The following is a 26808-nucleotide window of genomic DNA, read 5'->3' on the forward strand; positions in this document are numbered from 1 at the left end:
GACCTGAAAAAATTTTTCAGGCTCTGAGCGGGAGTCGAACCCACGACCTTTGCGTTGCCAGTGCAGTGCTCTACCACTGAGCTATCAAAGCCACATGAGAGCGGTCGTATATGGGTAATCCCTTTATGGTGGACATGATACTCGGCCCAAGTATATGTGAAATAAATGAATGTGTGTCCAGCAGTAGCAGTGAAATATATATATGATAAATGCAAATGCGGCCTTACACTACTGAAGACCTGAAAAAAATTTTTCAGGCTCTGAGCGGGAGTCGAACCCACGACCTTTGCGTTGCCAGTGCAATGCTCTACCACTGAGCTATCAAAGCCACATGAGAGCGGTCGTATATGGGTAATCCCTTTATGGTGGACATGATACTCGGCCCAAGTATATGTGAAATAAATGAATGTGTGTCCAGCAGTAGCAGTGAAATATATATATGATAAATGCAAATGCGGCCTTACACTACTGAAGACCTGAAAAAATTTTTCAGGCTCTGAGCGGGAGTCGAACCCACGACCTTTGCGTTGCCAGTGCAATGCTCTACCACTGAGCTATCAAAGCCACATGAGAGCGGTCGTATATGGGTAATCCCTTTATGGTGGACATGATACTCGGCCCAAGTATATGTGAAATAAATGAATGTGTGTCCAGCAGTAGCAGTGAAATATATATATGATAAATGCAAATGCGGCCTTACACTACTGAAGACCTGAAAAAATTTTTCAGGCTCTGAGCGGGAGTCGAACCCACGACCTTTGCGTTGCCAGTGCAATGCTCTACCACTGAGCTATCAAAGCCACATGAGAGCGGTCGTATATGGGTAATCCCTTTATGGTGGACATGATACTCGGCCCAAGTATATGTGAAATAAATGAATGTGTGTCCAGCAGTAGCAGTGAAATATATATATGATAAATGCAAATGCGGCCTTACACTACTGAAGACCTGAAAAAAATTTTTCAGGCTCTGAGCGGGAGTCGAACCCACGACCTTTGCGTTGCCAGTGCAATGCTCTACCACTGAGCTATCAAAGCCACATGAGAGCGGTCGTATATGGGTAATCCCTTTATGGTGGACATGATACTCGGCCCAAGTATATGTGAAATAAATGAATGTGTGTCCAGCAGTAGCAGTGAAATATATATATGATAAATGCAAATGCGGCCTTACACTACTGAAGACCTGAAAAAATTTTTCAGGCTCTGAGCGGGAGTCGAACCCACGACCTTTGCGTTGCCAGTGCAATGCTCTACCACTGAGCTATCAAAGCCACATGAGAGCGGTCGTATATGGGTAATCCCTTTATGGTGGACATGATACTCGGCCCAAGTATATGTGAAATAAATGAATGTGTGTCCAGCAGTAGCAGTGAAATATATATATGATAAATGCAAATGCGGCCTTACACTACTGAAGACCTGAAAAAATTTTTCAGGCTCTGAGCGGGAGTCGAACCCACGACCTTTGCGTTGCCAGTGCAATGCTCTACCACTGAGCTATCAAAGCCACATGAGAGCGGTCGTATATGGGTAATCCCTTTATGGTGGACATGATACTCGGCCCAAGTATATGTGAAATAAATGAATGTGTGTCCAGCAGTAGCAGTGAAATATATATATGATAAATGCAAATGCGGCCTTACACTACTGAAGACCTGAAAAAATTTTTCAGGCTCTGAGCGGGAGTCGAACCCACGACCTTTGCGTTGCCAGTGCAATGCTCTACCACTGAGCTATCAAAGCCACATGAGAGCGGTCGTATATGGGTAATCCCTTTATGGTGGACATGATACTCGGCCCAAGTATATGTGAAATAAATGAATGTGTGTCCAGCAGTAGCAGTGAAATATATATATGATAAATGCAAATGCGGCCTTACACTACTGAAGACCTGAAAAAATTTTTCAGGCTCTGAGCGGGAGTCGAACCCACGACCTTTGCGTTGCCAGTGCAATGCTCTACCACTGAGCTATCAAAGCCACATGAGAGCGGTCGTATATGGGTAATCCCTTTATGGTGGACATGATACTCGGCCCAAGTATATGTGAAATAAATGAATGTGTGTCCAGCAGTAGCAGTGAAATATATATATGATAAATGCAAATGCGGCCTTACACTACTGAAGACCTGAAAAAATTTTTCAGGCTCTGAGCGGGAGTCGAACCCACGACCTTTGCGTTGCCAGTGCAATGCTCTACCACTGAGCTATCAAAGCCACATGAGAGCGGTCGTATATGGGTAATCCCTTTATGGTGGACATGATACTCGGCCCAAGTATATGTGAAATAAATGAATGTGTGTCCAGCAGTAGCAGTGAAATATATATATGATAAATGCAAATGCGGCCTTACACTACTGAAGACCTGAAAAAATTTTTCAGGCTCTGAGCGGGAGTCGAACCCACGACCTTTGCGTTGCCAGTGCAATGCTCTACCACTGAGCTATCAAAGCCACATGAGAGCGGTCGTATATGGGTAATCCCTTTATGGTGGACATGATACTCGGCCCAAGTATATGTGAAATAAATGAATGTGTGTCCAGCAGTAGCAGTGAAATATATATATGATAAATGCAAATGCGGCCTTACACTACTGAAGACCTGAAAAAATTTTTTTTTCAGGCTCTGAGCGGGAGTCGAACCCACGACCTTTGCGTTGCCAGTGCAATGCTCTACCACTGAGCTATCAAAGCCACATGAGAGCGGTCGTATATGGGTAATCCCTTTATGGTGGACATGATACTCGGCCCAAGTATATGTGAAATAAATGAATGTGTGTCCAGCAGTAGCAGTGAAATATATATATGATAAATGCAAATGCGGCCTTACACTACTGAAGACCTGAAAAAATTTTTCAGGCTCTGAGCGGGAGTCGAACCCACGACCTTTGCGTTGCCAGTGCAATGCTCTACCACTGAGCTATCAAAGCCACATGAGAGCGGTCGTATATGGGTAATCCCTTTATGGTGGACATGATACTCGGCCCAAGTATATGTGAAATAAATGAATGTGTGTCCAGCAGTAGCAGTGAAATATATATATGATAAATGCAAATGCGGCCTTACACTACTGAAGACCTGAAAAAATTTTTCAGGCTCTGAGCGGGAGTCGAACCCACGACCTTTGCGTTGCCAGTGCAATGCTCTACCACTGAGCTATCAAAGCCACATGAGAGCGGTCGTATATGGGTAATCCCTTTATGGTGGACATGATACTCGGCCCAAGTATATGTGAAATAAATGAATGTGTGTCCAGCAGTAGCAGTGAAATATATATATGATAAATGCAAATGCGGCCTTACACTACTGAAGACCTGAAAAAATTTTTCAGGCTCTGAGCGGGAGTCGAACCCACGACCTTTGCGTTGCCAGTGCAATGCTCTACCACTGAGCTATCAAAGCCACATGAGAGCGGTCGTATATGGGTAATCCCTTTATGGTGGACATGATACTCGGCCCAAGTATATGTGAAATAAATGAATGTGTGTCCAGCAGTAGCAGTGAAATATATATATGATAAATGCAAATGCGGCCTTACACTACTGAAGACCTGAAAAAATTTTTCAGGCTCTGAGCGGGAGTCGAACCCACGACCTTTGCGTTGCCAGTGCAATGCTCTACCACTGAGCTATCAAAGCCACATGAGAGCGGTCGTATATGGGTAATCCCTTTATGGTGGACATGATACTCGGCCCAAGTATATGTGAAATAAATGAATGTGTGTCCAGCAGTAGCAGTGAAATATATATATGATAAATGCAAATGCGGCCTTACACTACTGAAGACCTGAAAAAATTTTTTTTTCAGGCTCTGAGCGGGAGTCGAACCCACGACCTTTGCGTTGCCAGTGCAATGCTCTACCACTGAGCTATCAAAGCCACATGAGAGCGGTCGTATATGGGTAATCCCTTTATGGTGGACATGATACTCGGCCCAAGTATATGTGAAATAAATGAATGTGTGTCCAGCAGTAGCAGTGAAATATATATATGATAAATGCAAATGCGGCCTTACACTACTGAAGACCTGAAAAAATTTTTCAGGCTCTGAGCGGGAGTCGAACCCACGACCTTTGCGTTGCCAGTGCAATGCTCTACCACTGAGCTATCAAAGCCACATGAGAGCGGTCGTATATGGGTAATCCCTTTATGGTGGACATGATACTCGGCCCAAGTATATGTGAAATAAATGAATGTGTGTCCAGCAGTAGCAGTGAAATATATATATGATAAATGCAAATGCGGCCTTACACTACTGAAGACCTGAAAAAATTTTTCAGGCTCTGAGCGGGAGTCGAACCCACGACCTTTGCGTTGCCAGTGCAATGCTCTACCACTGAGCTATCAAAGCCACATGAGAGCGGTCGTATATGGGTAATCCCTTTATGGTGGACATGATACTCGGCCCAAGTATATGTGAAATAAATGAATGTGTGTCCAGCAGTAGCAGTGAAATATATATATGATAAATGCAAATGCGGCCTTACACTACTGAAGACCTGAAAAAATTTTTCAGGCTCTGAGCGGGAGTCGAACCCACGACCTTTGCGTTGCCAGTGCAATGCTCTACCACTGAGCTATCAAAGCCACATGAGAGCGGTCGTATATGGGTAATCCCTTTATGGTGGACATGATACTCGGCCCAAGTATATGTGAAATAAATGAATGTGTGTCCAGCAGTAGCAGTGAAATATATATATGATAAATGCAAATGCGGCCTTACACTACTGAAGACCTGAAAAAATTTTTCAGGCTCTGAGCGGGAGTCGAACCCACGACCTTTGCGTTGCCAGTGCAATGCTCTACCACTGAGCTATCAAAGCCACATGAGAGCGGTCGTATATGGGTAATCCCTTTATGGTGGACATGATACTCGGCCCAAGTATATGTGAAATAAATGAATGTGTGTCCAGCAGTAGCAGTGAAATATATATATGATAAATGCAAATGCGGCCTTACACTACTGAAGACCTGAAAAAATTTTTCAGGCTCTGAGCGGGAGTCGAACCCACGACCTTTGCGTTGCCAGTGCAATGCTCTACCACTGAGCTATCAAAGCCACATGAGAGCGGTCGTATATGGGTAATCCCTTTATGGTGGACATGATACTCGGCCCAAGTATATGTGAAATAAATGAATGTGTGTCCAGCAGTAGCAGTGAAATATATATATGATAAATGCAAATGCGGCCTTACACTACTGAAGACCTGAAAAAATTTTTCAGGCTCTGAGCGGGAGTCGAACCCACGACCTTTGCGTTGCCAGTGCAATGCTCTACCACTGAGCTATCAAAGCCACATGAGAGCGGTCGTATATGGGTAATCCCTTTATGGTGGACATGATACTCGGCCCAAGTATATGTGAAATAAATGAATGTGTGTCCAGCAGTAGCAGTGAAATATATATATGATAAATGCAAATGCGGCCTTACACTACTGAAGACCTGAAAAAATTTTTCAGGCTCTGAGCGGGAGTCGAACCCACGACCTTTGCGTTGCCAGTGCAATGCTCTACCACTGAGCTATCAAAGCCACATGAGAGCGGTCGTATATGGGTAATCCCTTTATGGTGGACATGATACTCGGCCCAAGTATATGTGAAATAAATGAATGTGTGTCCAGCAGTAGCAGTGAAATATATATATGATAAATGCAAATGCGGCCTTACACTACTGAAGACCTGAAAAAATTTTTCAGGCTCTGAGCGGGAGTCGAACCCACGACCTTTGCGTTGCCAGTGCAATGCTCTACCACTGAGCTATCAAAGCCACATGAGAGCGGTCGTATATGGGTAATCCCTTTATGGTGGACATGATACTCGGCCCAAGTATATGTGAAATAAATGAATGTGTGTCCAGCAGTAGCAGTGAAATATATATATGATAAATGCAAATGCGGCCTTACACTACTGAAGACCTGAAAAAATTTTTCAGGCTCTGAGCGGGAGTCGAACCCACGACCTTTGCGTTGCCAGTGCAATGCTCTACCACTGAGCTATCAAAGCCACATGAGAGCGGTCGTATATGGGTAATCCCTTTATGGTGGACATGATACTCGGCCCAAGTATATGTGAAATAAATGAATGTGTGTCCAGCAGTAGCAGTGAAATATATATATGATAAATGCAAATGCGGCCTTACACTACTGAAGACCTGAAAAAATTTTTCAGGCTCTGAGCGGGAGTCGAACCCACGACCTTTGCGTTGCCAGTGCAATGCTCTACCACTGAGCTATCAAAGCCACATGAGAGCGGTCGTATATGGGTAATCCCTTTATGGTGGACATGATACTCGGCCCAAGTATATGTGAAATAAATGAATGTGTGTCCAGCAGTAGCAGTGAAATATATATATGATAAATGCAAATGCGGCCTTACACTACTGAAGACCTGAAAAAATTTTTCAGGCTCTGAGCGGGAGTCGAACCCACGACCTTTGCGTTGCCAGTGCAATGCTCTACCACTGAGCTATCAAAGCCACATGAGAGCGGTCGTATATGGGTAATCCCTTTATGGTGGACATGATACTCGGCCCAAGTATATGTGAAATAAATGAATGTGTGTCCAGCAGTAGCAGTGAAATATATATATGATAAATGCAAATGCGGCCTTACACTACTGAAGACCTGAAAAAATTTTTCAGGCTCTGAGCGGGAGTCGAACCCACGACCTTTGCGTTGCCAGTGCAATGCTCTACCACTGAGCTATCAAAGCCACATGAGAGCGGTCGTATATGGGTAATCCCTTTATGGTGGACATGATACTCGGCCCAAGTATATGTGAAATAAATGAATGTGTGTCCAGCAGTAGCAGTGAAATATATATATGATAAATGCAAATGCGGCCTTACACTACTGAAGACCTGAAAAAATTTTTCAGGCTCTGAGCGGGAGTCGAACCCACGACCTTTGCGTTGCCAGTGCAATGCTCTACCACTGAGCTATCAAAGCCACATGAGAGCGGTCGTATATGGGTAATCCCTTTATGGTGGACATGATACTCGGCCCAAGTATATGTGAAATAAATGAATGTGTGTCCAGCAGTAGCAGTGAAATATATATATGATAAATGCAAATGCGGCCTTACACTACTGAAGACCTGAAAAAATTTTTCAGGCTCTGAGCGGGAGTCGAACCCACGACCTTTGCGTTGCCAGTGCAATGCTCTACCACTGAGCTATCAAAGCCACATGAGAGCGGTCGTATATGGGTAATCCCTTTATGGTGGACATGATACTCGGCCCAAGTATATGTGAAATAAATGAATGTGTGTCCAGCAGTAGCAGTGAAATATATATATGATAAATGCAAATGCGGCCTTACACTACTGAAGACCTGAAAAAATTTTTCAGGCTCTGAGCGGGAGTCGAACCCACGACCTTTGCGTTGCCAGTGCAATGCTCTACCACTGAGCTATCAAAGCCACATGAGAGCGGTCGTATATGGGTAATCCCTTTATGGTGGACATGATACTCGGCCCAAGTATATGTGAAATAAATGAATGTGTGTCCAGCAGTAGCAGTGAAATATATATATGATAAATGCAAATGCGGCCTTACACTACTGAAGACCTGAAAAAATTTTTTCAGGCTCTGAGCGGGAGTCGAACCCACGACCTTTGCGTTGCCAGTGCAATGCTCTACCACTGAGCTATCAAAGCCACATGAGAGCGGTCGTATATGGGTAATCCCTTTATGGTGGACATGATACTCGGCCCAAGTATATGTGAAATAAATGAATGTGTGTCCAGCAGTAGCAGTGAAATATATATATGATAAATGCAAATGCGGCCTTACACTACTGAAGACCTGAAAAAATTTTTCAGGCTCTGAGCGGGAGTCGAACCCACGACCTTTGCGTTGCCAGTGCAATGCTCTACCACTGAGCTATCAAAGCCACATGAGAGCGGTCGTATATGGGTAATCCCTTTATGGTGGACATGATACTCGGCCCAAGTATATGTGAAATAAATGAATGTGTGTCCAGCAGTAGCAGTGAAATATATATATGATAAATGCAAATGCGGCCTTACACTACTGAAGACCTGAAAAAATTTTTCAGGCTCTGAGCGGGAGTCGAACCCACGACCTTTGCGTTGCCAGTGCAATGCTCTACCACTGAGCTATCAAAGCCACATGAGAGCGGTCGTATATGGGTAATCCCTTTATGGTGGACATGATACTCGGCCCAAGTATATGTGAAATAAATGAATGTGTGTCCAGCAGTAGCAGTGAAATATATATATGATAAATGCAAATGCGGCCTTACACTACTGAAGACCTGAAAAAATTTTTCAGGCTCTGAGCGGGAGTCGAACCCACGACCTTTGCGTTGCCAGTGCAATGCTCTACCACTGAGCTATCAAAGCCACATGAGAGCGGTCGTATATGGGTAATCCCTTTATGGTGGACATGATACTCGGCCCAAGTATATGTGAAATAAATGAATGTGTGTCCAGCAGTAGCAGTGAAATATATATATGATAAATGCAAATGCGGCCTTACACTACTGAAGACCTGAAAAAATTTTTCAGGCTCTGAGCGGGAGTCGAACCCACGACCTTTGCGTTGCCAGTGCAATGCTCTACCACTGAGCTATCAAAGCCACATGAGAGCGGTCGTATATGGGTAATCCCTTTATGGTGGACATGATACTCGGCCCAAGTATATGTGAAATAAATGAATGTGTGTCCAGCAGTAGCAGTGAAATATATATATGATAAATGCAAATGCGGCCTTACACTACTGAAGACCTGAAAAAATTTTTCAGGCTCTGAGCGGGAGTCGAACCCACGACCTTTGCGTTGCCAGTGCAATGCTCTACCACTGAGCTATCAAAGCCACATGAGAGCGGTCGTATATGGGTAATCCCTTTATGGTGGACATGATACTCGGCCCAAGTATATGTGAAATAAATGAATGTGTGTCCAGCAGTAGCAGTGAAATATATATATGATAAATGCAAATGCGGCCTTACACTACTGAAGACCTGAAAAAATTTTTCAGGCTCTGAGCGGGAGTCGAACCCACGACCTTTGCGTTGCCAGTGCAATGCTCTACCACTGAGCTATCAAAGCCACATGAGAGCGGTCGTATATGGGTAATCCCTTTATGGTGGACATGATACTCGGCCCAAGTATATGTGAAATAAATGAATGTGTGTCCAGCAGTAGCAGTGAAATATATATATGATAAATGCAAATGCGGCCTTACACTACTGAAGACCTGAAAAAATTTTTCAGGCTCTGAGCGGGAGTCGAACCCACGACCTTTGCGTTGCCAGTGCAATGCTCTACCACTGAGCTATCAAAGCCACATGAGAGCGGTCGTATATGGGTAATCCCTTTATGGTGGACATGATACTCGGCCCAAGTATATGTGAAATAAATGAATGTGTGTCCAGCAGTAGCAGTGAAATATATATATGATAAATGCAAATGCGGCCTTACACTACTGAAGACCTGAAAAAATTTTTCAGGCTCTGAGCGGGAGTCGAACCCACGACCTTTGCGTTGCCAGTGCAATGCTCTACCACTGAGCTATCAAAGCCACATGAGAGCGGTCGTATATGGGTAATCCCTTTATGGTGGACATGATACTCGGCCCAAGTATATGTGAAATAAATGAATGTGTGTCCAGCAGTAGCAGTGAAATATATATATGATAAATGCAAATGCGGCCTTACACTACTGAAGACCTGAAAAAATTTTTCAGGCTCTGAGCGGGAGTCGAACCCACGACCTTTGCGTTGCCAGTGCAATGCTCTACCACTGAGCTATCAAAGCCACATGAGAGCGGTCGTATATGGGTAATCCCTTTATGGTGGACATGATACTCGGCCCAAGTATATGTGAAATAAATGAATGTGTGTCCAGCAGTAGCAGTGAAATATATATATGATAAATGCAAATGCGGCCTTACACTACTGAAGACCTGAAAAAATTTTTCAGGCTCTGAGCGGGAGTCGAACCCACGACCTTTGCGTTGCCAGTGCAATGCTCTACCACTGAGCTATCAAAGCCACATGAGAGCGGTCGTATATGGGTAATCCCTTTATGGTGGACATGATACTCGGCCCAAGTATATGTGAAATAAATGAATGTGTGTCCAGCAGTAGCAGTGAAATATATATATGATAAATGCAAATGCGGCCTTACACTACTGAAGACCTGAAAAAATTTTTCAGGCTCTGAGCGGGAGTCGAACCCACGACCTTTGCGTTGCCAGTGCAATGCTCTACCACTGAGCTATCAAAGCCACATGAGAGCGGTCGTATATGGGTAATCCCTTTATGGTGGACATGATACTCGGCCCAAGTATATGTGAAATAAATGAATGTGTGTCCAGCAGTAGCAGTGAAATATATATATGATAAATGCAAATGCGGCCTTACACTACTGAAGACCTGAAAAAATTTTTCAGGCTCTGAGCGGGAGTCGAACCCACGACCTTTGCGTTGCCAGTGCAATGCTCTACCACTGAGCTATCAAAGCCACATGAGAGCGGTCGTATATGGGTAATCCCTTTATGGTGGACATGATACTCGGCCCAAGTATATGTGAAATAAATGAATGTGTGTCCAGCAGTAGCAGTGAAATATATATATGATAAATGCAAATGCGGCCTTACACTACTGAAGACCTGAAAAAATTTTTCAGGCTCTGAGCGGGAGTCGAACCCACGACCTTTGCGTTGCCAGTGCAATGCTCTACCACTGAGCTATCAAAGCCACATGAGAGCGGTCGTATATGGGTAATCCCTTTATGGTGGACATGATACTCGGCCCAAGTATATGTGAAATAAATGAATGTGTGTCCAGCAGTAGCAGTGAAATATATATATGATAAATGCAAATGCGGCCTTACACTACTGAAGACCTGAAAAAATTTTTCAGGCTCTGAGCGGGAGTCGAACCCACGACCTTTGCGTTGCCAGTGCAATGCTCTACCACTGAGCTATCAAAGCCACATGAGAGCGGTCGTATATGGGTAATCCCTTTATGGTGGACATGATACTCGGCCCAAGTATATGTGAAATAAATGAATGTGTGTCCAGCAGTAGCAGTGAAATATATATATGATAAATGCAAATGCGGCCTTACACTACTGAAGACCTGAAAAAATTTTTCAGGCTCTGAGCGGGAGTCGAACCCACGACCTTTGCGTTGCCAGTGCAATGCTCTACCACTGAGCTATCAAAGCCACATGAGAGCGGTCGTATATGGGTAATCCCTTTATGGTGGACATGATACTCGGCCCAAGTATATGTGAAATAAATGAATGTGTGTCCAGCAGTAGCAGTGAAATATATATATGATAAATGCAAATGCGGCCTTACACTACTGAAGACCTGAAAAAATTTTTCAGGCTCTGAGCGGGAGTCGAACCCACGACCTTTGCGTTGCCAGTGCAATGCTCTACCACTGAGCTATCAAAGCCACATGAGAGCGGTCGTATATGGGTAATCCCTTTATGGTGGACATGATACTCGGCCCAAGTATATGTGAAATAAATGAATGTGTGTCCAGCAGTAGCAGTGAAATATATATATGATAAATGCAAATGCGGCCTTACACTACTGAAGACCTGAAAAAATTTTTCAGGCTCTGAGCGGGAGTCGAACCCACGACCTTTGCGTTGCCAGTGCAATGCTCTACCACTGAGCTATCAAAGCCACATGAGAGCGGTCGTATATGGGTAATCCCTTTATGGTGGACATGATACTCGGCCCAAGTATATGTGAAATAAATGAATGTGTGTCCAGCAGTAGCAGTGAAATATATATATGATAAATGCAAATGCGGCCTTACACTACTGAAGACCTGAAAAATTTTTTCAGGCTCTGAGCGGGAGTCGAACCCACGACCTTTGCGTTGCCAGTGCAATGCTCTACCACTGAGCTATCAAAGCCACATGAGAGCGGTCGTATATGGGTAATCCCTTTATGGTGGACATGATACTCGGCCCAAGTATATGTGAAATAAATGAATGTGTGTCCAGCAGTAGCAGTGAAATATATATATGATAAATGCAAATGCGGCCTTACACTACTGAAGACCTGAAAAAATTTTTCAGGCTCTGAGCGGGAGTCGAACCCACGACCTTTGCGTTGCCAGTGCAATGCTCTACCACTGAGCTATCAAAGCCACATGAGAGCGGTCGTATATGGGTAATCCCTTTATGGTGGACATGATACTCGGCCCAAGTATATGTGAAATAAATGAATGTGTGTCCAGCAGTAGCAGTGAAATATATATATGATAAATGCAAATGCGGCCTTACACTACTGAAGACCTGAAAAAATTTTTCAGGCTCTGAGCGGGAGTCGAACCCACGACCTTTGCGTTGCCAGTGCAATGCTCTACCACTGAGCTATCAAAGCCACATGAGAGCGGTCGTATATGGGTAATCCCTTTATGGTGGACATGATACTCGGCCCAAGTATATGTGAAATAAATGAATGTGTGTCCAGCAGTAGCAGTGAAATATATATATGATAAATGCAAATGCGGCCTTACACTACTGAAGACCTGAAAAAATTTTTCAGGCTCTGAGCGGGAGTCGAACCCACGACCTTTGCGTTGCCAGTGCAATGCTCTACCACTGAGCTATCAAAGCCACATGAGAGCGGTCGTATATGGGTAATCCCTTTATGGTGGACATGATACTCGGCCCAAGTATATGTGAAATAAATGAATGTGTGTCCAGCAGTAGCAGTGAAATATATATATGATAAATGCAAATGCGGCCTTACACTACTGAAGACCTGAAAAAATTTTTCAGGCTCTGAGCGGGAGTCGAACCCACGACCTTTGCGTTGCCAGTGCAATGCTCTACCACTGAGCTATCAAAGCCACATGAGAGCGGTCGTATATGGGTAATCCCTTTATGGTGGACATGATACTCGGCCCAAGTATATGTGAAATAAATGAATGTGTGTCCAGCAGTAGCAGTGAAATATATATATGATAAATGCAAATGCGGCCTTACACTACTGAAGACCTGAAAAAATTTTTCAGGCTCTGAGCGGGAGTCGAACCCACGACCTTTGCGTTGCCAGTGCAATGCTCTACCACTGAGCTATCAAAGCCACATGAGAGCGGTCGTATATGGGTAATCCCTTTATGGTGGACATGATACTCGGCCCAAGTATATGTGAAATAAATGAATGTGTGTCCAGCAGTAGCAGTGAAATATATATATGATAAATGCAAATGCGGCCTTACACTACTGAAGACCTGAAAAAATTTTTCAGGCTCTGAGCGGGAGTCGAACCCACGACCTTTGCGTTGCCAGTGCAATGCTCTACCACTGAGCTATCAAAGCCACATGAGAGCGGTCGTATATGGGTAATCCCTTTATGGTGGACATGATACTCGGCCCAAGTATATGTGAAATAAATGAATGTGTGTCCAGCAGTAGCAGTGAAATATATATATGATAAATGCAAATGCGGCCTTACACTACTGAAGACCTGAAAAAATTTTTTTTTTTTTTTCAGGCTCTGAGCGGGAGTCGAACCCACGACCTTTGCGTTGCCAGTGCAATGCTCTACCACTGAGCTATCAAAGCCACATGAGAGCGGTCGTATATGGGTAATCCCTTTATGGTGGACATGATACTCGGCCCAAGTATATGTGAAATAAATGAATGTGTGTCCAGCAGTAGCAGTGAAATATATATATGATAAATGCAAATGCGGCCTTACACTACTGAAGACCTGAAAAAATTTTTCAGGCTCTGAGCGGGAGTCGAACCCACGACCTTTGCGTTGCCAGTGCAATGCTCTACCACTGAGCTATCAAAGCCACATGAGAGCGGTCGTATATGGGTAATCCCTTTATGGTGGACATGATACTCGGCCCAAGTATATGTGAAATAAATGAATGTGTGTCCAGCAGTAGCAGTGAAATATATATATGATAAATGCAAATGCGGCCTTACACTACTGAAGACCTGAAAAAATTTTTCAGGCTCTGAGCGGGAGTCGAACCCACGACCTTTGCGTTGCCAGTGCAATGCTCTACCACTGAGCTATCAAAGCCACATGAGAGCGGTCGTATATGGGTAATCCCTTTATGGTGGACATGATACTCGGCCCAAGTATATGTGAAATAAATGAATGTGTGTCCAGCAGTAGCAGTGAAATATATATATGATAAATGCAAATGCGGCCTTACGCTACTGAAGACCTGAAAAAATTTTTCAGGCTCTGAGCGGGAGTCGAACCCACGACCTTTGCGTTGCCAGTGCAATGCTCTACCACTGAGCTATCAAAGCCACATGAGAGCGGGCGTATATGGGTAATCCCTTTATGGTGGACATGATACTCGGCCCAAGTATATGTGAAATAAATGAATGTGTGTCCAGCAGTAGCAGTGAAATATATATATGATAAATGCAAATGCGGCCTTACACTACTGAAGACCTGAAAAAATTTTTCAGGCTCTGAGCGGGAGTCGAACCCACGACCTTTGCGTTGCCAGTGCAATGCTCTACCACTGAGCTATCAAAGCCACATGAGAGCGGTCGTATATGGGTAATCCCTTTATGGTGGACATGATACTCGGCCCAAGTATATGTGAAATAAATGAATGTGTGTCCAGCAGTAGCAGTGAAATATATATATGATAAATGCAAATGCGGCCTTACACTACTGAAGACCTGAAAAAATTTTTCAGGCTCTGAGCGGGAGTCGAACCCACGACCTTTGCGTTGCCAGTGCAATGCTCTACCACTGAGCTATCAAAGCCACATGAGAGCGGTCGTATATGGGTAATCCCTTTATGGTGGACATGATACTCGGCCCAAGTATATGTGAAATAAATGAATGTGTGTCCAGCAGTAGCAGTGAAATATATATATGATAAATGCAAATGCGGCCTTACACTACTGAAGACCTGAAAAAATTTTTCAGGCTCTGAGCGGGAGTCGAACCCACGACCTTTGCGTTGCCAGTGCAATGCTCTACCACTGAGCTATCAAAGCCACATGAGAGCGGTCGTATATGGGTAATCCCTTTATGGTGGACATGATACTCGGCCCAAGTATATGTGAAATAAATGAATGTGTGTCCAGCAGTAGCAGTGAAATATATATATGATAAATGCAAATGCGGCCTTACACTACTGAAGACCTGAAAAATCCCACCATAAAGGGATTACCCATATACGACCGCTCTCATGTGGCTTTGATAGCTCAGTGGTAGAGCATTGCACTGGCAACGCAAAGGTCGTGGGTTCGACTCCCGCTCAGAGCCTGAAAATTTTTTCAGGTCTTCAGTAGTGTAAGGCCGCATTTGCATTTATCATATATATATTTCACTGCTACTGCTGGACACACATTCATTTATTTCACATATACTTGGGCCGAGTATCATGTCCACCATAAAGGGATTACCCATATACGACCGCTCTCATGTGGCTTTGATAGCTCAGTGGTAGAGCATTGCACTGGCAACGCAAAGGTCGTGGGTTCGACTCCCGCTCAGAGCCTGAAAAATTTTTTCAGGTCTTCAGTAGTGTAAGGCCGCATTTGCATTTATCATATATATATTTCACTGCTACTGCTGGACACACATTCATTTATTTCACATATACTTGGGCCGAGTATCATGTCCACCATAAAGGGATTACCCATATACGACCGCTCTCATGTGGCTTTGATAGCTCAGTGGTAGAGCATTGCACTGGCAACGCAAAGGTCGTGGGTTCGACTCCCGCTCAGAGCCTGAAAAATTTTTTCAGGTCTTCAGTAGTGTAAGGCCGCATTTGCATTTATCATATATATATTTCACTGCTACTGCTGGACACACATTCATTTATTTCACATATACTTGGGCCGAGTATCATGTCCACCATAAAGGGATTACCCATATACGACCGCTCTCATGTGGCTTTGATAGCTCAGTGGTAGAGCATTGCACTGGCAACGCAAAGGTCGTGGGTTCGACTCCCGCTCAGAGCCTGAAAAATTTTTTCAGGTCTTCAGTAGTGTAAGGCCGCATTTGCATTTATCATATATATATTTCACTGCTACTGCTGGACACACATTCATTTATTTCACATATACTTGGGCCGAGTATCATGTCCACCATAAAGGGATTACCCATATACGACCGCTCTCATGTGGCTTTGATAGCTCAGTGGTAGAGCATTGCACTGGCAACGCAAAGGTCGTGGGTTCGACTCCCGCTCAGAGCCTGAAAAATTTTTTCAGGTCTTCAGTAGTGTAAGGCCGCATTTGCATTTATCATATATATATTTCACTGCTACTGCTGGACACACATTCATTTATTTCACATATACTTGGGCCGAGTATCATGTCCACCATAAAGGGATTACCCATATACGACCGCTCTCATGTGGCTTTGATAGCTCAGTGGTAGAGCATTGCACTGGCAACGCAAAGGTCGTGGGTTCGACTCCCGCTCAGAGCCTGAAAAATTTTTTCAGGTCTTCAGTAGTGTAAGGCCGCATTTGCATTTATCATATATATATTTCACTGCTACTGCTGGACACACATTCATTTATTTCACATATACTTGGGCCGAGTATCATGTCCACCATAAAGGGATTACCCATATACGACCGCTCTCATGTGGCTTTGATAGCTCAGTGGTAGAGCATTGCACTGGCAACGCAAAGGTCGTGGGTTCGACTCCCGCTCAGAGCCTGAAAAATTTTTTCAGGTCTTCAGTAGTGTAAGGCCGCATTTGCATTTATCATATATATATTTCACTGCTACTGCTGGACACACATTCATTTATTTCACATATACTTGGGCCGAGTATCATGTCCACCATAAAGGGATTACCCATATACGACCGCTCTCATGTGGCTTTGATAGCTCAGTGGTAGAGCATTGCACTGGCAACGCAAAGGTCGTGGGTTCGACTCCCGCTCAGAGCCTGAAAAATTTTTTCAGGTCTTCAGTAGTGTAAGGCCGCATTTGCATTTATCATATATATATTTCACTGCTACTGCTGGACACACATTCATTTATTTCACATATACTTGGGCCGAGTATCATGTCCACCATAAAGGGATTACCCATATACGACCGCTCTCATGTGGCTTTGATAGCTCAGTGGTAGAGCATTGCACTGGCAACGCAAAGGTCGTGGGTTCGACTCCCGCTCAGAGCCTGAAAAATTTTTTCAGGTCTTCAGTAGTGTAAGGCCGCATTTGCATTTATCATATATATATTTCACTGCTACTGCTGGACACACATTCATTTATTTCACATATACTTGGGCCGAGTATCATGTCCACCATAAAGGGATTACCCATATACGACCGCTCTCATGTGGCTTTGATAGCTCAGTGGTAGAGCATTGCACTGGCAACGCAAAGGTCGTGGGTTCGACTCCCGCTCAGAGCCTGAAAAATTTTTTCAGGTCTTCAGTAGTGTAAGGCCGCATTTGCATTTATCATATATATATTTCACTGCTACTGCTGGACACACATTCATTTATTTCACATATACTTGGGCCGAGTATCATGTCCACCATAAAGGGATTACCCATATACGACCGCTCTCATGTGGCTTTGATAGCTCAATGGTAGAGCATTGCACTGGCAACGCAAAGGTCGTGGGTTCGACTCCCGCTCAGAGCCTGAAAAATTTTTTCAGGTCTTCAGTAGTGTAAGGCCGCATTTGCATTTATCATATATATATTTCACTGCTACTGCTGGACACACATTCATTTATTTCACATATACTTGGGCCGAGTATCATGTCCACCATAAAGGGATTACCCATATACGACCGCTCTCATGTGGCTTTGATAGCTCAGTGGTAGAGCATTGCACTGGCAACGCAAAGGTCGTGGGTTCGACTCCCGCTCAGAGCCTGAAAAATTTTTTCAGGTCTTCAGTAGTGTAAGGCCGCATTTGCATTTATCATATATATATTTCACTGCTACTGCTGGACACACATTCATTTATTTCACATATACTTGGGCCGAGTATCATGTCCACCATAAAGGGATTACCCATATACGACCGCTCTCATGTGGCTTTGATAGCTCAGTGGTAGAGCATTGCACTGGCAACGCAAAGGTCGTGGGTTCGACTCCCGCTCAGAGCCTGAAAAATTTTTTCAGGTCTTCAGTAGTGTAAGGCCGCATTTGCATTTATCATATATATATTTCACTGCTACTGCTGGACACACATTCATTTATTTCACATATACTTGGGCCGAGTATCATGTCCACCATAAAGGGGATTACCCATATACGACCGCTCTCATGTGGCTTTGATAGCTCAGTGGTAGAGCATTGCACTGGCAACGCAAAGGTCGTGGGTTCGACTCCCGCTCAGAGCCTGAAAAATTTTTTCAGGTCTTCAGTAGTGTAAGGCCGCATTTGCATTTATCATATATATATTTCACTGCTACTGCTGGACACACATTCATTTATTTCACATATACTTGGGCCGAGTATCATGTCCACCATAAAGGGATTACCCATATACGACCGCTCTCATGTGGCTTTGATAGCTCAGTGGTAGAGCATTGCACTGGCAACGCAAAGGTCGTGGGTTCGACTCCCGCTCAGAGCCTGAAAAATTTTTTCAGGTCTTCAGTAGTGTAAGGCCGCATTTGCATTTATCATATATATATTTCACTGCTACTGCTGGACACACATTCATTTATTTCACATATACTTGGGCCGAGTATCATGTCCACCATAAAGGGATTACCCATATACGACCGCTCTCATGTGGCTTTGATAGCTCAGTGGTAGAGCATTGCACTGGCAACGCAAAGGTCGTGGGTTCGACTCCCGCTCAGAGCCTGAAAAAAATTTTTTCAGGTCTTCAGTAGTGTAAGGCCGCATTTGCATTTATCATATATATATTTCACTGCTACTGCTGGACACACATTCATTTATTTCACATATACTTGGGCCGAGTATCATGTCCACCATAAAGGGATTACCCATATACGACCGCTCTCATGTGGCTTTGATAGCTCAGTGGTAGAGCATTGCACTGGCAACGCAAAGGTCGTGGGTTCGACTCCCGCTCAGAGCCTGAAAAATTTTTTCAGGTCTTCAGTAGTGTAAGGCCGCATTTGCATTTATCATATATATATTTCACTGCTACTGCTGGACACACATTCATTTATTTCACATATACTTGGGCCGAGTATCATGTCCACCATAAAGGGATTACCCATATACGACCGCTCTCATGTGGCTTTGATAGCTCAGTGGTAGAGCATTGCACTGGCAACGCAAAGGTCGTGGGTTCGACTCCCGCTCAGAGCCTGAAAAATTTTTTCAGGTCTTCAGTAGTGTAAGGCCGCATTTGCATTTATCATATATATATTTCACTGCTACTGCTGGACACACATTCATTTATTTCACATATACTTGGGCCGAGTATCATGTCCACCATAAAGGGATTACCCATATACGACCGCTCTCATGTGGCTTTGATAGCTCAGTGGTAGAGCATTGCACTGGCAACGCAAAGGTCGTGGGTTCGACTCCCGCTCAGAGCCTGAAAAATTTTTTCAGGTCTTCAGTAGTGTAAGGCCGCATTTGCATTTATCATATATATATTTCACTGCTACTGCTGGACACACATTCATTTATTTCACATATACTTGGGCCGAGTATCATGTCCACCATAAAGGGATTACCCATATACGACCGCTCTCATGTGGCTTTGATAGCTCAGTGGTAGAGCATTGCACTGGCAACGCAAAGGTCGTGGGTTCGACTCCCGCTCAGAGCCTGAAAAATTTTTTCAGGTCTTCAGTAGTGTAAGGCCGCATTTGCATTTATCATATATATATTTCACTGCTACTGCTGGACACACATTCATTTATTTCACATATACTTGGGCCGAGTATCATGTCCACCATAAAGGGATTACCCATATACGACCGCTCTCATGTGGCTTTGATAGCTCAGTGGTAGAGCATTGCACTGGCAACGCAAAGGTCGTGGGTTCGACTCCCGCTCAGAGCCTGAAAAATTTTTTCAGGTCTTCAGTAGTGTAAGGCCGCATTTGCATTTATCATATATATATTTCACTGCTACTGCTGGACACACATTCATTTATTTCACATATACTTGGGCCGAGTATCATGTCCACCATAAAGGGATTACCCATATACGACCGCTCTCATGTGGCTTTGATAGCTCAGTGGTAGAGCATTGCACTGGCAACGCAAAGGTCGTGGGTTCGACTCCCGCTCAGAGCCTGAAAAATTTTTTCAGGTCTTCAGTAGTGTAAGGCCGCATTTGCATTTATCATATATATATTTCACTGCTACTGCTGGACACACATTCATTTATTTCACATATACTTGGGCCGAGTATCATGTCCACCATAAAGGGATTACCCATATACGACCGCTCTCATGTGGCTTTGATAGCTCAGTGGTAGAGCATTGCACTGGCAACGCAAAGGTCGTGGGTTCGACTCCCGCTCAGAGCCTGAAAAATTTTTTCAGGTCTTCAGTAGTGTAAGGCCGCATTTGCATTTATCATATATATATTTCACTGCTACTGCTGGACACACATTCATTTATTTCACATATACTTGGGCCGAGTATCATGTCCACCATAAAGGGATTACCCATATACGACCGCTCTCATGTGGCTTTGATAGCTCAGTGGTAGAGCATTGCACTGGCAACGCAAAGGTCGTGGGTTCGACTCCCGCTCAGAGCCTGAAAAATTTTTTCAGGTCTTCAGTAGTGTAAGGCCGCATTTGCATTTATCATATATATATTTCACTGCTACTGCTGGACACACATTCATTTATTTCACATATACTTGGGCCGAGTATCATGTCCACCATAAAGGGATTACCCATATACGACCGCTCTCATGTGGCTTTGATAGCTCAGTGGTAGAGCATTGCACTGGCAACGCAAAGGTCGTGGGTTCGACTCCCGCTCAGAGCCTGAAAAATTTTTTCAGGTCTTCAGTAGTGTAAGGCCGCATTTGCATTTATCATATATATATTTCACTGCTACTGCTGGACACACATTCATTTATTTCACATATACTTGGGCCGAGTATCATGTCCACCATAAAGGGATTACCCATATACGACCGCTCTCATGTGGCTTTGATAGCTCAGTGGTAGAGCATTGCACTGGCAACGCAAAGGTCGTGGGTTCGACTCCCGCTCAGAGCCTGAAAAATTTTTTCAGGTCTTCAGTAGTGTAAGGCCGCATTTGCATTTATCATATATATATTTCACTGCTACTGCTGGACACACATTCATTTATTTCACATATACTTGGGCCGAGTATCATGTCCACCATAAAGGGATTACCCATATACGACCGCTCTCATGTGGCTTTGATAGCTCAGTGGTAGAGCATTGCACTGGCAACGCAAAGGTCGTGGGTTCGACTCCCGCTCAGAGCCTGAAAAATTTTTTCAGGTCTTCAGTAGTGTAAGGCCGCATTTGCATTTATCATATATATATTTCACTGCTACTGCTGGACACACATTCATTTATTTCACATATACTTGGGCCGAGTATCATGTCCACCATAAAGGGATTACCCATATACGACCGCTCTCATGTGGCTTTGATAGCTCAGTGGTAGAGCATTGCACTGGCAACGCAAAGGTCGTGGGTTCGACTCCCGCTCAGAGCCTGAAAAATTTTTTCAGGTCTTCAGTAGTGTAAGGCCGCATTTGCATTTATCATATATATGAATCTTTGTGTTTAAAACTTGGGAATCATGAATAACGGAGATGGCTAAAAGAATCATGAATAACAAATGAATGCTTCCATCGATATTGAATGCTTGTGAATATAGAATGTAACAAAAATTAAACTGATGGGTCATTTTACTAACTTCTTAACAAATATATTCCAGAAATGGCCTGAAATCGCATTTCTGAGCATCTAATTTTTCAAAATTTCCTGGGGGAGCATGCCCCCAGACCCCCCTATAGGAAAGCAATAGAAACACGAATGCACCCTTCGCTTCACATCTTCATCCCTTACCGGTACTTTACAGTGATCAAGTATGTTACACACAGTTAATATTTAGAAATAATATGACGACTGAAAATATTTTACATCGGCTTCTGGCATAATTCTGTGCAAGAAGAGTCTCCACTTGTAAAAGGAGACTCTGTTAGCAGGGAACCGTGATGTGCAACCAGCATGTAAGTGCACAACAACAGAAACTGGTAACACGTTATTTTGAAAACTGGATGAAAAGAATGAAAAATGAATCATAAATTTCGAATAAAACGTATACATGAATCATGAATCATTGAGGTAAAACAAGACAGGAATCATGAATATCCAAAGTCCAATGATTCCGCTTCCACCCCCGATAATAAAAAGATTTGTTCGCTTTCTTTTCACCACCCCTTAAACGCAAGGCATAAACATTGATAATGTTTGGTGTAGTGATACTTTGCACCCATACTTTTTGTCATGTTTTGGATCAGTGTTAAGAACATGTCAGAGAGCACGCAATTTTGGCTCAAAACTGTTTTGTTAATGGCTTACTTTAATTTGCTGAAGTGGTCCCCTTCCGTGTGGTACTCCCCAGAGAGCAATATTCGGTCGTGTGTTCCAAAATGCTTACCTAAACCTTAGCCTGGAATGTACGCAGAAGATACTCATCTTTGTAGATACGCCTGATAGCATCATGAGCCCAATACCAGCTTGCCTTAAAATAGATTTGGAAAATTTCAGCAAATGGCCGATTGGAAATAAATTTTATCTAAACACAAACCTAAATATAACCAAGTTTAGGTCAATTGGTTCGTGACGAAAGCCCAATGGTATATATCATTTGTGGTCTTAATGATAGCCTAAGGAATTATTTCTAGTTTTAAGGTGATACGTAAATTTTAGTTGAAAGTTGTAATAAGGCAAGGAGCTTTCTTCATTCCAAAGGTTACATGCAGGTGTTAACAAAAACATCACAAACTGAATGCGTTTATTTTCCTTCAGTTTACAAATAATAAATATTTTAATACAGGAATGGCAAGACCGTAGCTGGTAAAATTCTGCCCAGAATAATTAAAGAAACTATTTTAGCTGAGTGGCTGACCTTACAATTTGAAGCGAATTGGTCAATATATTAAGAAAAAAAAACGGAGAAAAATGGATACAGAGAAAAAGAAACTTAGCTCCTAGGCCAGAAACCACACAAGAGTGATGTAGCAACGTTATCAAATTTATATTATACAGGCCTCGGTTGTTCAAAGAGTGGATAACGCTATCCACCGGATAAATCGCTATCCAGTGGATAAGTGCTGAAAAAAATTACAATTTGATCTTCGATGCACGCGCACGTCCTAACGAGCAGCTGAGACTGAGCTCTTCTGTGTTACGTGGGTAAACAAATTACATTTACATTTTTCTCAGCCTGTTTTGAAGCGATTAAGGCGAGTTTGCGTTTCTTGGCTCTTAGCAGCAGCACCTCATTTGGTTGCTAAACCTATAGCTATCATTTTGTTTGAAGCCGCCTGAAGAACAACCCAAAACCACACTGAACGATAAGAACATGATTGACGGCTTTTTCTGGTTACGGATTGGCTAATTTGGGAGTAGCGTGACTCTAGGTGGTGTCATAAACGTACTGCCACATGTGAATTACACCCATTCAGTTGAAGCTTCGTTCGCCGTCGTTGAACCAAGTTGGTGTTGTCAAAGTTTGAGTGATTTCTAACCATGAAGAATCTTTCCATTGCTATTCTGGTGTTTTGCACCTTCATCTGTGCTGGTAAGTTCCAATTTTTAGTCTCTAGACTTCTATTGACATTTCAAGCTACTTTCGCGACGATGCAACAGAATATTTTACGCACGCTGCAGCACGATAGCGTGAAACATACAAAGGTTAGCTTTATATTGGATTCCTTTGTGTGTGGTTATATTTTGAGTCTATAGCTAGCTGTCGGAAAAGTATCTTATTGCGAGAACACAAAATGTGAAAATGCTCAGCCGTTACATTGCCATGAAACAAGGCGTTGGTTCGGTTTATTAAAAACAGTTCGGTTGGCAGTCTTATATCTTTCCTTCACAAAACTAGCTATCATTGAAACAGTGCTGGAAAAGTTAACAACACCGCGAAAGTTACTTTCGCCAAAACCCGACAATATAAGGATAAAATAAGAATTTACACACTATCGAAAAGTCCATTCAAACTTTCAAATTACAAACAGCGCCCAAAAATATTGTGCGCGCGCCTTTACACACGGAGCTCGCTACAGTTCTAATAAAAAGATTTGTTCGCTTTCTTTTCACCACCCCTTAAACGCAAGGCATAAACATTGATAATGTTTGGTGTAGTGATACTTTGCACCCATACTTTTTGTCATGTTTTGGATCAGTGTTAAGAACATGTCAGAGAGCACGCAATTTTGGCTCAAAACTGTTTTGTTAATGGCTTACTTTAATTTGCTGAAGTGGTCCCCTTCCTTGTGGTACTGATTGGAAATAAATTTTATGTAAATACGACCAAGCTTAGGTCAATTGGTTCGTGACGAAAGCCTAATGGTATATATCATGTGTGGCCTTAATGTTAGGTACAACAACAACAACATCAAAAACCTTTATTAAACGTGTCTGGGGTATTTACCATACCGTATTTAAGGAATTGTCTCTAGTTTTATCTAGTTTTATCTACAGTTTATAAGGCAAGGAGCTTTCTTCACTCCAAAGGCTACATGCAGGTGTTAACAAAAACATCACAAACTGAATGCGTTTATTTTCCTTCAGTTTACAAAAAATAAATATTTTAATACAGGAATGGCAAGACCGTAGGTGGTAAAATCCTACCCAGAATAACTAAAGAAACTATTTTAGCAGTGAGTGGCTGACCTTACAATTTGAAGCGAAAATTGGTCAATATATTAAGAAAAAAAAAACGGAGAAAAATGGATACAGAGAAAAAGAAACTTAGCTCCTAGGCCAGAAACCACACAAGAGTGATGTAGCAACGTTATCAAATTTATATTATACAGGCCCCGGTTGTACAAAGAGTGGATAACGCTATCCACCGGATAAATCGCTATCCAGTAGATAAGTGCTGAAAAAACATACTACGCTATCCACTGGGTAGAGATTTACCCGATGGATAGGTGAAAAAATCCCGAGGATACTCCCCTATAAAAATGACGGAGGATCTCGGGGTAAAATTTGTGGTATGGTACCGCTTAGGGTGCTAAAACCTAAAATGGCCGCCGCTGGAGTTGTTACGACATCTTTTAAGAGCCTAAAGGTTATCGATCTGAAAAATGACAGGAACCGTAACCGTTTTTGCTAGCAAATAACTTTTATTTTTATTTCTCAATTAATCAAAAACTCTTTAAGAGAAAAAGGTGTTGGAAAGAGTCGTCTTTGTTATTTTAAAACTGGTTCCTCTAAGAGTTTTTTTTTTTAATTTTTTGACGAACACCCCAGTCCTTTTTATACGGGAGTACCAACCCCCCGGGAATTTTATTTGCAACCTTTTCATTTGCCTGATTGAATAATTATCATTAAAAACATGTTTTATTTTACAGCCTATTCCTTCAAGTGCTACAAATGTGAAGGCTCAGGCGATGAGTACACCAAGGAGCAATGTGAAAAAAGCCAGACCAAGATCGATTGCCCAGCCAGCAGTACCTGCTTCAAGATGCACGGCACCACAACAGCTGACAAGGAAAAAGAAGCGAGAGGATGCATGCTAAAACAAGAATGTGAGAATTGGAAGACCATTTGTAAAGATGGGACCGCCGCGCAAAAGAAGGGGATGGGACTAAAAGAATGCGAGGCAGCTTGCTGCGTGAGTGATGGCGACACACCCTGTAACAGCGGCTTCACCGTCTCCGTTAACATGATGATGATCATGTTTGCTGTCCTGTGCAGTTTGAAGCTGTTCTAAACACGCCCAGATTGCCTTCACAGCTTTCATTTTTACTTGTTGCTGCAAAGGCAAACACATGATAAGCCCTGTAGTGTTATAATTAAATCACTTTTGAACAGTTATCAAGACACGAATAATTGCCTTTAATTTATTTTTAATAGCAACTTAAATTAAAATTTAAATAACACTAGAAGTCAACTATATATCTACAATGTGCTTAAAAATCTAAGAACTGTAGATCTTTCTTTGAGTTTTTTCTTTTATTAAATCGCTTTTTCTTGTTTACAGTGATGTCAATTAAAACATACTGTTGTTACTACCTGGTTGTTTCGTCTGGGTATACATGACATACGGGAGGCGTCGTTTTGTTATCCCAATGTAAACATCGTCATTGGGAAAACAAAACGACGATTGCATGACAGAAAAACTGAACACTTTAAGGCCCTCACTAAATGCGACCATCCATCAGCTATCGGCTGATCACATAAAAACCACAGGCCATAACATCAAATGGGATCAATTTGAAATCCTTGCGTCAGGCAAAACTGACCTCCACTGCAAGATTAAAGAGACCTTATACATTCATGAACTACAACCTTCTTTAAATGCCAATGTCGGCAGTGAGAGGTTGTTACTTTATTAACCTAATGTAAATATTAAGTTACTGCTGTAGATCAATTGTCTCAGTCTCGGTTCCAGACCCCTTTCATAACAATATATAAATAGTTGCCAAAATTTTAACGGTCATACTTTTGAAAATGTATGTAGCTTAGCATACGAAACGTCAAGTTTATAAAAATGCGATTTTTCATAATGTTTATCACCGCTGTTTGTGTTATATTTTTAATCACGATATATAAACCTTCTGTTAGTTTTGCATATATGTTGTGGTTTAAATTTATCTTTGGTTTAAAATTTAAAACTATCAATCTTTGGTTATAAATATGATTGATTGCCCTGAC

The 26808-nt window shown here is 42.8% G+C and overlaps 1 protein-coding gene and 30 non-coding genes across 31 annotated transcripts; 1 reads left to right on the forward strand and 30 right to left on the reverse strand.

Annotated features, from left to right (window-relative positions):
• Positions 1-256: 256 nt before the first annotated feature.
• On the reverse strand, positions 257-328 carry Trnaa-ggc (transfer RNA alanine (anticodon GGC)). The gene has a single exon. It is a non-coding gene; the product is annotated as a tRNA-Ala (tRNA).
• Positions 329-492: 164 nt separating this feature from the next.
• On the reverse strand, positions 493-564 carry Trnaa-ggc (transfer RNA alanine (anticodon GGC)). The gene has a single exon. It is a non-coding gene; the product is annotated as a tRNA-Ala (tRNA).
• A 164-nt stretch (positions 565-728) lies between these two features.
• Trnaa-ggc (transfer RNA alanine (anticodon GGC)) lies at positions 729-800 on the reverse strand. Its single transcript has one exon. It is a non-coding gene; the product is annotated as a tRNA-Ala (tRNA).
• Positions 801-965: 165 nt separating this feature from the next.
• Positions 966-1037, reverse strand: Trnaa-ggc (transfer RNA alanine (anticodon GGC)). The gene has a single exon. It is a non-coding gene; the product is annotated as a tRNA-Ala (tRNA).
• A 164-nt stretch (positions 1038-1201) lies between these two features.
• Trnaa-ggc (transfer RNA alanine (anticodon GGC)) lies at positions 1202-1273 on the reverse strand. The gene has a single exon. It is a non-coding gene; the product is annotated as a tRNA-Ala (tRNA).
• A 164-nt stretch (positions 1274-1437) lies between these two features.
• Trnaa-ggc (transfer RNA alanine (anticodon GGC)) lies at positions 1438-1509 on the reverse strand. Its single transcript has one exon. It is a non-coding gene; the product is annotated as a tRNA-Ala (tRNA).
• Positions 1510-1673: 164 nt separating this feature from the next.
• Positions 1674-1745, reverse strand: Trnaa-ggc (transfer RNA alanine (anticodon GGC)). The gene has a single exon. It is a non-coding gene; the product is annotated as a tRNA-Ala (tRNA).
• Positions 1746-1909: 164 nt separating this feature from the next.
• Trnaa-ggc (transfer RNA alanine (anticodon GGC)) lies at positions 1910-1981 on the reverse strand. The gene has a single exon. It is a non-coding gene; the product is annotated as a tRNA-Ala (tRNA).
• A 164-nt stretch (positions 1982-2145) lies between these two features.
• Positions 2146-2217, reverse strand: Trnaa-ggc (transfer RNA alanine (anticodon GGC)). Its single transcript has one exon. It is a non-coding gene; the product is annotated as a tRNA-Ala (tRNA).
• Positions 2218-2381: 164 nt separating this feature from the next.
• On the reverse strand, positions 2382-2453 carry Trnaa-ggc (transfer RNA alanine (anticodon GGC)). Its single transcript has one exon. It is a non-coding gene; the product is annotated as a tRNA-Ala (tRNA).
• A 168-nt stretch (positions 2454-2621) lies between these two features.
• Trnaa-ggc (transfer RNA alanine (anticodon GGC)) lies at positions 2622-2693 on the reverse strand. Its single transcript has one exon. It is a non-coding gene; the product is annotated as a tRNA-Ala (tRNA).
• A 164-nt stretch (positions 2694-2857) lies between these two features.
• Trnaa-ggc (transfer RNA alanine (anticodon GGC)) lies at positions 2858-2929 on the reverse strand. The gene has a single exon. It is a non-coding gene; the product is annotated as a tRNA-Ala (tRNA).
• A 164-nt stretch (positions 2930-3093) lies between these two features.
• Positions 3094-3165, reverse strand: Trnaa-ggc (transfer RNA alanine (anticodon GGC)). The gene has a single exon. It is a non-coding gene; the product is annotated as a tRNA-Ala (tRNA).
• Positions 3166-3329: 164 nt separating this feature from the next.
• On the reverse strand, positions 3330-3401 carry Trnaa-ggc (transfer RNA alanine (anticodon GGC)). The gene has a single exon. It is a non-coding gene; the product is annotated as a tRNA-Ala (tRNA).
• Positions 3402-3565: 164 nt separating this feature from the next.
• Positions 3566-3637, reverse strand: Trnaa-ggc (transfer RNA alanine (anticodon GGC)). Its single transcript has one exon. It is a non-coding gene; the product is annotated as a tRNA-Ala (tRNA).
• A 168-nt stretch (positions 3638-3805) lies between these two features.
• Trnaa-ggc (transfer RNA alanine (anticodon GGC)) lies at positions 3806-3877 on the reverse strand. The gene has a single exon. It is a non-coding gene; the product is annotated as a tRNA-Ala (tRNA).
• A 164-nt stretch (positions 3878-4041) lies between these two features.
• Trnaa-ggc (transfer RNA alanine (anticodon GGC)) lies at positions 4042-4113 on the reverse strand. The gene has a single exon. It is a non-coding gene; the product is annotated as a tRNA-Ala (tRNA).
• A 164-nt stretch (positions 4114-4277) lies between these two features.
• On the reverse strand, positions 4278-4349 carry Trnaa-ggc (transfer RNA alanine (anticodon GGC)). The gene has a single exon. It is a non-coding gene; the product is annotated as a tRNA-Ala (tRNA).
• A 164-nt stretch (positions 4350-4513) lies between these two features.
• Positions 4514-4585, reverse strand: Trnaa-ggc (transfer RNA alanine (anticodon GGC)). The gene has a single exon. It is a non-coding gene; the product is annotated as a tRNA-Ala (tRNA).
• A 164-nt stretch (positions 4586-4749) lies between these two features.
• Trnaa-ggc (transfer RNA alanine (anticodon GGC)) lies at positions 4750-4821 on the reverse strand. The gene has a single exon. It is a non-coding gene; the product is annotated as a tRNA-Ala (tRNA).
• Positions 4822-4985: 164 nt separating this feature from the next.
• On the reverse strand, positions 4986-5057 carry Trnaa-ggc (transfer RNA alanine (anticodon GGC)). The gene has a single exon. It is a non-coding gene; the product is annotated as a tRNA-Ala (tRNA).
• Positions 5058-5221: 164 nt separating this feature from the next.
• On the reverse strand, positions 5222-5293 carry Trnaa-ggc (transfer RNA alanine (anticodon GGC)). Its single transcript has one exon. It is a non-coding gene; the product is annotated as a tRNA-Ala (tRNA).
• A 164-nt stretch (positions 5294-5457) lies between these two features.
• Positions 5458-5529, reverse strand: Trnaa-ggc (transfer RNA alanine (anticodon GGC)). Its single transcript has one exon. It is a non-coding gene; the product is annotated as a tRNA-Ala (tRNA).
• A 164-nt stretch (positions 5530-5693) lies between these two features.
• Positions 5694-5765, reverse strand: Trnaa-ggc (transfer RNA alanine (anticodon GGC)). Its single transcript has one exon. It is a non-coding gene; the product is annotated as a tRNA-Ala (tRNA).
• A 164-nt stretch (positions 5766-5929) lies between these two features.
• Positions 5930-6001, reverse strand: Trnaa-ggc (transfer RNA alanine (anticodon GGC)). Its single transcript has one exon. It is a non-coding gene; the product is annotated as a tRNA-Ala (tRNA).
• Positions 6002-6165: 164 nt separating this feature from the next.
• On the reverse strand, positions 6166-6237 carry Trnaa-ggc (transfer RNA alanine (anticodon GGC)). The gene has a single exon. It is a non-coding gene; the product is annotated as a tRNA-Ala (tRNA).
• Positions 6238-6401: 164 nt separating this feature from the next.
• Positions 6402-6473, reverse strand: Trnaa-ggc (transfer RNA alanine (anticodon GGC)). The gene has a single exon. It is a non-coding gene; the product is annotated as a tRNA-Ala (tRNA).
• A 164-nt stretch (positions 6474-6637) lies between these two features.
• Trnaa-ggc (transfer RNA alanine (anticodon GGC)) lies at positions 6638-6709 on the reverse strand. Its single transcript has one exon. It is a non-coding gene; the product is annotated as a tRNA-Ala (tRNA).
• A 164-nt stretch (positions 6710-6873) lies between these two features.
• Trnaa-ggc (transfer RNA alanine (anticodon GGC)) lies at positions 6874-6945 on the reverse strand. Its single transcript has one exon. It is a non-coding gene; the product is annotated as a tRNA-Ala (tRNA).
• Positions 6946-7109: 164 nt separating this feature from the next.
• Positions 7110-7181, reverse strand: Trnaa-ggc (transfer RNA alanine (anticodon GGC)). Its single transcript has one exon. It is a non-coding gene; the product is annotated as a tRNA-Ala (tRNA).
• A 16397-nt stretch (positions 7182-23578) lies between these two features.
• Positions 23579-26666, forward strand: LOC144660125 (uncharacterized). The gene is made up of 2 exons (XM_078520684.1): positions 23579-23722; positions 25503-26666. Exons 1-2 carry the CDS (start codon positions 23671-23673, stop codon positions 25862-25864), a joined length of 414 nt encoding a protein of 137 aa, XP_078376810.1. The 5' UTR covers positions 23579-23670; the 3' UTR covers positions 25865-26666.
• The last annotated feature ends 142 nt before the right edge of the window (positions 26667-26808 follow it).

The sequence above is a fragment of the Oculina patagonica genome, chromosome 7 (assembly GCF_052425735.1).
Source record: "Oculina patagonica isolate OP01 chromosome 7, crgOcupat, whole genome shotgun sequence".
Lineage (NCBI taxonomy): Eukaryota > Metazoa > Cnidaria > Anthozoa > Scleractinia > Oculinidae > Oculina > Oculina patagonica.